General features: G+C 43.8%; 1 protein-coding gene across 1 annotated transcript in view; it reads left to right on the forward strand.

Annotated features, from left to right (window-relative positions):
* Positions 1–10,006, forward strand: part of si:ch73-105b23.6 (fibrillin-1) — a 33,097-nt gene extending 23,091 nt beyond the window's left edge. The window contains exons 20-27 of the mRNA XM_063192141.1: positions 679–798; positions 1,327–1,443; positions 3,083–3,106; positions 3,601–3,662; positions 4,330–4,522; positions 4,844–4,960; positions 6,924–7,125; positions 9,861–10,006. Of these exons, the coding sequence (XP_063048211.1) occupies positions 679–798; positions 1,327–1,443; positions 3,083–3,106; positions 3,601–3,662; positions 4,330–4,522; positions 4,844–4,960; positions 6,924–7,125; positions 9,861–9,996 (971 nt within the window). The 3' untranslated portion in view covers positions 9,997–10,006. The remainder of the gene's footprint in view (positions 1–678; positions 799–1,326; positions 1,444–3,082; positions 3,107–3,600; positions 3,663–4,329; positions 4,523–4,843; positions 4,961–6,923; positions 7,126–9,860) is intronic.
* Positions 10,007–10,474: the final 468 nt, after the last annotated feature.

A 10,474-nucleotide genomic window follows, 5' to 3' on the forward strand; every position in this document is an offset into this window, starting at 1 on the left:
CCATGGATATTTCGGGAGCAAATGAATGTTAAATTAAATAAAAACACTTCAAAACATTGCAAGACTGATACAGACTGATACAGAAAACAGCCAATAAATTGTTGCTCAGTATCTGACTACTTGTATTTCCTCATCATGGCTGAACATTTGCGTTCAGTAGAAATGTAATGCATTGCAATGCATTGTAGAATTGAATCGAATCGGATTGGATCTAATAGAATCGAATCGAATCGGATCTACTACCTCCCGAATCGTGATCGAATCGGATCGTGAGGGCAGTGCCAATCCACACCATTAATGTACAATATGTAATGTAAGGGCATAGAATGAAATATCTTGCCTTGTTTTATGTATTTGTGTCTTCTTTCTAACCATTCCATACTAATGTAAGCATTGAGGTGCAATTATTTTAGATGGTGTGGCAAGCAAACATGTGACTCTCTGATCCTTAAACCACGTACCCAGCAATAAGACCTTCCAGCTTCCTCAATCAGCAAGGCATCCCTCTACAGGGACATCTCGCTTTGGATAAAAGCAACAGCCAAGTGTAATGTAATGTAATGCAATTTCTCAATTGGACTTTTACATTCGGAATATGGGACGACCATCTTCATGGACGTTTCACATTGTGCATGCTGAAAGTTGTGTTTGTGTTTTTTTTTCTGGTGTCCCCAACAGATTTCTGTCTGCCTCCGTTCCCCTTCCCCTGCCACCCACATGCCGACTGCATCAGCATGGGTTATAACTACACCTGCCTGTGTAAACCGGGCTTCACTGGCAACGGGAAGGACTGCACAGGTAAAGACAAGGGAAATAACTTAAGATGGCTCAGGGCAAAACGACTGAGATTGGCATGAGATTAACATGTTCAACCTTGATTGATTGATTGATTGATTGATTGATTGGTTGGTTGATTGATTATTGACATTATATCAGCTCCCCCTTTACAGGAGCACTGCTCTTCCTGTGGTCAAACAATTCCATCAGTTTTAACATAGACATGCACTCTTTCCCCCTTTATTATCAAATAAATAAAGAGAGCAAGCTTGAGGGGACGGTCTCTTCTGTCTACATGTGATAGCTTTGTTTTTGTTGTGGTTTTACTTGCACCCAATATCACTTTTTATCCTGAAATTTGAGCAAACCACAAGAAATAAAAAATGAAGAAGAGGAATGGGTGGACATTACATTATACTTATAAGACTTTTTTTATCCAAAGTGACTTACCGATGGTGTAGCATTTCAAAGCCGAAATAATCCCACAAGAAAAACAAAACAAATGCGTGCACACGCCTGTGCACTAACTCGCTCACTTAACTCTTTCAGATATAGATGAGTGTCTGGATCCATCCACGTGTCCTAATGCCAAGTTTCAGTGCGTGAACACACTGGGTTCAGTACGCTGCAACTGCCGCTACGGGGAGGCTGGCCAGAGGGATGGCTGTGGTGAGCAGAAACTGCCTTTTACCTTTACTGTAAAAGTTCTGGGGTGTGTTTCTCGAAAGCGCAGTTGTTAGCCAGTCAGTAACTTGGGTACTTGTCAATGGGAAATTGCATTGCAAACAACAAAGTAGCTAACAGAGTTAGCAACTATGGTTTCAAGAAATGCACCCCTGGCTTTCCTTCAGGGAGTAAAAACTTTATTTATTCCATCCATTTTGTGAAGCAGCTGAAGCTGAAGGCTTCATGCTCACCTCAATAATATTGCATGCTCAGTTTGTCTATGGTAGTTCATGTGCTACATAACGCGGGTATCTGCAAATATGGAGGATGAAATGGTGGTTGGAAAAACTAGGGAAATGCTTTTTATTCATCAGCAGAGCTTACCTGTGGAAGAAGAGAAGTGAAGGTATGAATAGCATTATAGCTAGGAGGCTAGAAGTCTTACAAGGTCCAATAAAACCCCTGCCACATACAGTGTTTAATCCAAACATTTTGTGAAGCAGCTGCTTTTTAAAGGTGCACTGTGTAGGATAGTGACCAGAGTAGGTATTGCAACTATGCTGTTCATTGAAACTGTGCTGCCTATTTCCAAATTTGATATTTTCATGAATATTTACTATGTAATAAACTAATACTTACTAGTATGTAAAGTACAGTCAAATTTGCAGCTATATGCCTGTTTCTGGAAATTCAATATGATGGACATGGAGACTATACAACTTTTCATATATGAAAAGTGCAATTTCTCCAGTCATAATGCTTAGAATTTGATGCAAGTGCTAGTAAGTGTTTGTGAAAAAAGTAACATTTGTGAACGAGCAGCATGAAATCTGCAAATAAACATTTAAACATTTAAAGGAACAGTCCACCCATTTTTGATTTTCACATATATGCCGAGCATTATTCATGAATGTGTGTATAATTTTCTTCTCAGTTTTTTCAGTAGGCTACTTCAGAATTATTAGCAGAACTTAGCATAATCACTGTAAGTAAATGGGAACATTAGCATCAAGGCATTGGTGAATTTTACATTAATTTTAAAGTAGTTTAGAAGTACATTTGAGAATGTTTTGTTTGTTAAACTTGCATTGCTACGCTTAATTTGGCTATATTGCTGAACTAGACAATGCAAACACATAGACAAAAATGATATGCACATTCATGAATAATGCTTTGAAATACTGCAAATATGTGAAAATCAAAAAATGGTGGACTGTTCCTTTAAGGCTTCAGTGCCTCATCACACCACATTTTGCACCTTTACTTTCCCATCGGCCTCATCTCATCCTCCCCCACAAATTTTCCACCTCACAGTTATAAAAAGCTGCATGCATTTTTAAGATGTGGCTTTTTGATTCAGTTCTCCGCAGATAATATGTCTGCTATGAATAAGCGGGTCTGAAAGTGAACGTGTCACTCATTACACGTCTTTCATCATCACTCACTGCTCACACACAAAAGTTGTCTGCATGACAACTAGTGACCATTGTCTGCATGAGGCCTAATGATTTCTGGTGAAATCAGAAATCAGCACTGCGAAGGTTGAATTTTTACATGGCACTGTGCGTGTTCTCTAAAGAGCAGGCTTGTACGGAATTCTGAATTGAAATTCAAAGTAATGCCATAATACGAACACTAGGTGGTGGTGGAAGCAGCCCAACAAGTGCCGGGAATAGACACATACTGATAAATATATAGCACCATCTAGTGTTCCCATTTTGCCATTACCTTGAATTTCTTTGAATTTAATCTACTCCACCCATTGAGAGTACGTAGAACACCGCAACCTAGTGTTCATATTATGGCATTACTGTGAATTTTCAATTCATTACTGTGAATTTCAATTTGGAATTTCGCACAAGTCTGCTGAAGAGGCACCCACCTCTGTCCTCCAGATACATAATTATGTAATTTCTTGATTATATTGGCAGGTATATGAATCATGAGCGTTATATTTCAGTACACACTGATAGATCTACAGTGTCCTGATTATAACGTGCTCGGAATAACATGCCTGTGTCCTTTCTTACAGATGACTCTGATCCAAACCCTACAGGTATGTAACATTTTCTAAACGTTGTGCTTGACATGTCACTAAGCTAAAGAAGGTAAACTGCTGTAGTTGAGTATGTGTTCACTTGGTTCTGTGCTTTTCAGGTTGGAATGTGTTTAATGTGTCCTTGAACTGGGGAGAGAAGCAGGCCACTGGAGCAGAGGAGGTAAGTGAGAGGCCAGTCAGAGTTAAGGGCAGGATGAACTGAAGTTTAACAATGGACGTCAGCTTGGAAAGAGTTGGCAAAACAATTAAATGAAGTCCATGAATTCCATTTGCTACAGCAGTAGCAAAATGGCTACCATGCAGAGGGTAATAGCCCTATACCATGAATCTTCATGTTTTTTGCATTATTATGCAATTTTTATTGACCTGATTCTATTCATTTAAATAAGACATTGAAGTTATTTATGGGGGAAAGGAAATCTTACCCTGTTACATTGTAACTAAAAGAGACATTGAAGTCTGGGTAGAATATTTTCCTCGAATTGAGCAGACCATGTTATTTACTCCTATGAGATGAAGTGGAATGAGTGGGTTTAACATTACAGTGCATTTAGAAGAGGTTTTATCCCAAGCGACTTACAAAGCCATCTTCCTTGACTTTGCATTTAGCAGATGTTTTCTATCCAAAGCGACTTATAAAGGATGTAGCATATGCACTAACCTTATCATGACAAGCTTAACATGCTAACCACTGGACCATGACGGAGTGCATTGTGGCCCCGCAATTAATGTGGGCTTACTTGTATAAGACTGTAGCATTTCACTGAGCAGAACGCCATCTGTCCTTCTGAGGTGCCTAACTTTGTGGGCCACTGTTTGTGTCTCAGCTGGAGTCAATCCTCAAGATGGGCTTCCAGAATAAGTTCTACAATGCCAGCAAGGCACGGCGACAGCCTCCCTCTGCCAACGGGCTAACGGAGTACCGCATTAACATGTCCAGCGACACCCCACACTGGTACGTCCTGGACTACCTGAACCGAGTCAGCCGCTACTATGACATCAAGGTGGCGGATGTAGGAGGTAAGAGGGCGTTGGTTCACAGTGGAATTTATTAATGTACTGTATATGTTGCATACAGTAGATGCACAGGTCCTTGAGAATTGAAAAATGATGAGCTCTTGTTGCATTGATGGTTATTATAACAGTAGCATTTAAGTATGCCTAAGCTACTCTTTAAAATCTCTGTTTAGGTACCTTGTATGTCATACTTCAAACATCATCCCCGCTCATTCTTCAACCTCATGCTCCCCATCTTTCTCTCTCATGAGGGCATCATACTGTGTCATAGATATCCCTATGTCATAGTTATTTCCATAAACCACGTTTTATACCTGCCCTTAGATTTGGACGAGTGCAAAGCCAGGGAGGCCATGTGTGTGCCCCCAGCAGTCTGCTCCAATACCTACGGAAACTACAGGTGTGTCTGCAATGGCACACATATGGAGTCCTGTGTGCTGGGTGAGTATAAGTAGAGGGCGAGGGGGTGGGGTGTGTGTGTGTGTGTGTCTATGTGTGTGCAGGATCACAACATCACTTACATCTTTTCCAGAGTGAACGCAGAGGTGTCCTCTGAGAAATGTGGAGTTGGGTGCTTTGCTCAAGCACAGTTGGGTGCGTGTGGATTCAGGAAACTACTTTATGTCTCGCACGGGTAGAGGATTCCGACCTGTGACGCTCTGATCCCAAGAAACAGCCGCCCAATCATCATGAGGTCACAACTGAAGCGTTTTGAGCAAAACCGTTTTATTTGTCAATGGCGATTGATTCAAATCTCCCATAAAGTTTAATCATGAATACAGCTTGAAAGGTCCCTAATTGTAATAGTTATAAATATTAGCTGGACCACTTTTCACTGGTGAGTGGCCCAACATGACCTGTTCTCTCCAAAAGCTCCTGTATGACTTGATACTGATACATTGGACACATTTGAGATAAGCCTATAAAAGGTGTAGCACTGTATTTCAGCTATTGATTTTCTATTTTATTTCTCCTCTATTTTCTCAAAGATTCAATGCCTGAAATTGAGCTGAGCTGTTGAGTGCAACCATGTTTGCAGGGCTGTGACGCTGTGCGAATGGTTTATGTTCCCTATTGACAAACTGATTTCCAAGTGCAGATAAAAAAAGCCTTTTGCACCAATTGTCAAGGCCCTCTGAGTGTATCAGTGCATTTAATCAAAGCCCTTAGCATTTTATCAGGAGATAGGATTGAGTGTGGGCCTAGAGACAAGACAGCTGCGGTTTCCACTTAAATAAATGGCTTCCTTCCTCCTCTTCCTCCTCCTCCTCTTCTCTCTTCATTCCACAAGTGGAGGCTGAGTTGCTGGATTTGAAAGCATCTCTCCTGCCTTCCTTCCTTCTTTCCTTCCTTCCCCTCCACCTGTTCCTTCTCATGCGCCTCCTCTTCTCGTGTTTTCATTACTCTGGGCAGAAGGATGTTTAGGATTTCACCCATGCCCCCCTCTCTGTATCTATTTCTGTCTCTTGTCTTTCTCCTTTATGTCCCTGTGTCTCTGTCTCTGCTTCTCCCTGTCTCTGTTTCTTTGTCCCTTTCTACATCCCTTGCTTTCACATTTTTTTCCACACTTTCATTCAGTCATTTGTGTCATTTTCTCTCATTGTGTGGAGTCCAATATGCACACTCCCGTCCTCCCTTGCTCACTTGCCTGCTTGTGACCTCGTAATGACATCACTGACGACAGGCAATTCATTAATTCATTAATTAATATCTTGCAAAAGCACAATTCTAATGTCATTTTCTCATTTGCATGTGGGATGGTGAATGAAGAACAGTTCCCCAAAAGTTGTTGTGGCTAGGCTGACAGCGGGAAAACTTATTGTTTTCTCCATGGAGGCTGGGCGTCAGCAAAATGCAAGGCCACAAGCACAAGTGGGGGACGGGAGTCCGCATATTGGAATGCACATATTATTTTCCATTTTTCACCTACTCCAACAAAGTCTCTTATTGTTTCTCACCGCCTGCCTGCCTGTTTTCCCCTACAGAGGGGGGCAACGTGAACCATACGCTTTCATTCAGTGATTCGTTTTCTTTTGTTCTCTTTTTCTGCTCACTGTACATTTCCATCATTTTCCTCTTCTGCATTCTTCTTTCACCGTCATCACCCTCTTTTCCCCACTGTCTGCAGAGTGGGCCAGCATGAAACGTACAGTATGGCTAGACACACACACATTCACAATAGCATTATTATTGTTAAGACACACCCAGGGGTGAAAGTAGTTTTCATGTCTTGCCGGTGCTTTTGGTCAGCATGAACCCTATTCTCTTACCGGTACTGCGCACTGACTGTTAATTTTATACCGGTGCTATGCATTGGTGCGCACCCCGTTTCACCCCTGGACACACCTCAGTAAACATCCAGTCAAAACTGTCCCTGACATCTCTTTTCCTGACTGCACTGCAGAGCGGGACAGTGTGAACCGGACGGGCACGGGCGAGGTGGGCAAGGAGGTGGAGAAGGAGGAGCAGGTGGCGGGGGTGGCGGAGGAGCACAAGCCCCTGATCCTGGGCCTGGTGCTGGGTATCGGCCTGCCCCTGCTGCTGCTGCTGCTGCTGGCCATCCTCGCATGCTTCTGCTGCAAGCGCAACCGCAGCGCCCACGGAGAGTAAGTACTGCAGCACCGACAGCAGTGCATTGCGAGGACAGGGCCGGTGCTAGGCATAGGAAAGGATCCCCAACCAGTGAGTCACATCGAAGGGTATAGGTACCACTAGGGGTACGCAAGCTAAATGTCTTGGGGCACCAGTAACGCCTGAAAGTCCTGCAAAATGACGTCTCGCGAAATAAAACATTGACAATGATTATTCATGGCCACCCACTCAGCATACCTATATGTACTTTAGGTGAATGGCAATTTTTACATGTCCACAAAAAGACAGTGAATGCTCGTCTAGGGCACCAAATTAACTACTAGCCAAGGGTTACATACCGACATTCAGACATACCACCATTCCGACATTGACTTTTTATTGCAGGAACCATTTTTCCAGCCTGGAGGAACTGTTTTCAGACCCTACCTGTAAGGGCATTTGGGCCGAGACAAAATTAGACACTAAATTACACACTAATCCTGTAATTGCACTGTCACTCTCTCCACTTCCGCTCATGTAACAACATTGTTGCAAATGTCAATTGAGTTAGAACGTTGTTCACGTGCCTTTAAGTAATTGCAACAATGTTCAAATGACTCGGAATGGCTCGGAATGACAATCAAATATTGTCGGAATGGCGGTATGTCCGAATACCCCCCCCCCCCCCAGCCATGATATATGCATAGAAAGGGGCTTCCAGAGAGTATAGAGTATAAACAAACGAATACATAGGCTAAGGATGTAGCAATGTTAATGTGAATAACATGACAATAACTATGCAATGCTAATGTTTACGTAATCCAATGACATTTTTGTTTTTTCTCTAAATATCCTAATGCCATGCTGTTCTGTGTTGCCTTGAGACGCATTACATCCACATTGGCAATGTTTTGTGCTTGAGATGGAGGGTGGATGTGGATGGGGAAGGGAGGGCAGGGGAGCAGGGGGGGCAGGGATGTGAGGAGTAGGGAGACAGAGAGAGAGGGAGACAGAGAGAGAGAGGAAGGGAGGGAGGCACACGTGACTGTTGAAGCCAGAGGTGAAGTCCATCTGGCACAGCTGGTCTTTGGACTATGATGCGGTGCTGCGCTCTCCATCCTCCGAGAGAGAGGGGGGGTAATGTAATCCCTAAAGACCAACATAAGGGCTGAGAGAGAGAGAGAGAGAGAGAGAGAGAGAGAGAGAGAGAGAGAGAGAGAGAGAGAGAAAGAGAGAGAGAGAGAGAGAGAGAGAGAGAGAGAGTGTGTGTGTGTGTGTGTGGTGTATGTGTGTGTGTGTGTGGGGGGGGGGTGAGTAGCTCTGTTGTGTGTGTGTTTGTGTTTGTGCGTGCGTGCGTGCATGCATGCGTGCGTGTCTTAACGTCTCCATTTCTGGGCCAGAAGCTCATGTGATGTTTGAGTCTAATGCCATGCTGGGGTCAGAGGGATGGGAGGTCCAGCCAGCCACACCACAGTAGGATTATAAGCTCATGCTAAAGAAAATGGGCCAGTGGATTGTTTAGCATCCCCTCCCTCCATCCCTCTCCTCCCTCTCACAACAACAACAACAAAAACAAATACTCAAGTCACCAGAAAACGTGGAGACACAGAAAAATCGCTCGCCTGCTCAAATGCTGGTTTCACGACCGAGCCCAACACTGTAGTTGTTTGTTTCACTCTGTCTGATACAATTAATCATGAGCATCTTAAAAAAATGAGGCTTTTCAACTTTATTTAGACATGACAGTGAAGAGTGGGAAAGGAAATGAGAGGGAGAGAGAGAGACGGGGGAGGATCGGGGAAATGAGCCGGGTTGGGAAACCGCGTAGCCAGAGAGAGTAGAGAGAGAGAGGTTCCATTGGCCCATTGTTTCCGGGTTCTATTATTGGGGGGGAAATCCCCCTTTAGGCAGACCTAGACCAGACCTGAGGAGTGTTCTATTCAATGCTAGGAGCATTATGACACGTCCCTTTAGGCAGACCGGAACCTGGTCATGTTAGGTGCCCATAGAAACCTATTATGTTGGCATATCTCTATACTTAAAGAATCTGTGGCGTAGCAGTCCAGTGCCCAGCCGACTGAGCCACAGCTGGGCCAAGAGCATCAGTTCTTACCTGCAGTCCAAATAGGGCAAACGATAGTCACATACAGCAGTGTTTCTCAACAGGGGTGCCGGGGCACCCTGGGGTGCCGCGGGCTCCCCTCAGGGGTGCCGCGGAAACGTGGCTGATAAATAAATGATGTAATATAATACATATTTGTCTAAATTGATAAGTTAATGCTAGTCATTGGAATCTTTCATCTGCCATTTACGCACAATAAAGTAAATCTAGGTCGCTCCAGTCAACTGCAACTTCGAACGTAGGTCGTGTGACGTCTCCAAATGAGTTACTTTTCTAAGCTTGTGTGGTATCGGATGCGATGCCATGCCATGCTACGGCTTGTTGGTTTGGGGTGCCTTGAAATTTTTCATGAATTGAAAGGGTGCCTCACCTTAAAAAAGGTTGAGAAACACTGCCATACAGTAGCTGTGAAATGTAAAGATGTTAACGACTATGTGTGACGGTGTGGTTGAGAAGCCTGTTATAAAATTAGAATGAAATTGTTGAACGATTAACCGTGTGTGTGTGTGTGTGTGTGTGTGTGTGTGTGTGTGTGTGTGTGTGTGTGTGTGTGTGTGTGTGTGTGTGTGTGTGTGTGTGTGTGTGTGTGTGTGTGTGTGTGTGTGTGTGTGTGTGTGTGTGTGTGTGTGTGTGTGTGTGTGTTTGCAGCATTCCCCGCCTGTTTCCCGAGTATGACCAGTTCGGGGTGGCTCCGTTTGACCACTCCAACCCCACCATGCAGTACAATCGCCACTGCAGCCCACGAATACTGGACGGAATCCACGTCCGCAGAGGACGACGATAACACACACACACACACACACGCACACACACACACACACACACGTACTCGCATGCACGCACACAGACACACACATACACTGATATACCAACACAAATCAATACACACACACACACACACACACACACACACACACACACACACACACACACACACACACACACACACACACACACACACACACACACACACACACAAATGAATACAGACAAACACACACACACACACACACACACACACACACACACACACACACACACACACACACACACACACACACACACACACACACACACACACACACACACACACACACAGAGATATATAAGGTGTATGACAAAAGTGAGTGCATCCCTCACAATGCAGCAGATTTGTAATGATATCTTTTCATGGGACAGCACTGAGGAAACAATAGTCACTTTTCTTCACCGATGATTTAGACATGGATGGCTGAATATTGAGTTGTTTTGACTGAAAAATA

The sequence above is a fragment of the Engraulis encrasicolus genome, chromosome 24 (assembly GCF_034702125.1).
Source record: "Engraulis encrasicolus isolate BLACKSEA-1 chromosome 24, IST_EnEncr_1.0, whole genome shotgun sequence".
NCBI lineage: Eukaryota > Metazoa > Chordata > Actinopteri > Clupeiformes > Engraulidae > Engraulis > Engraulis encrasicolus.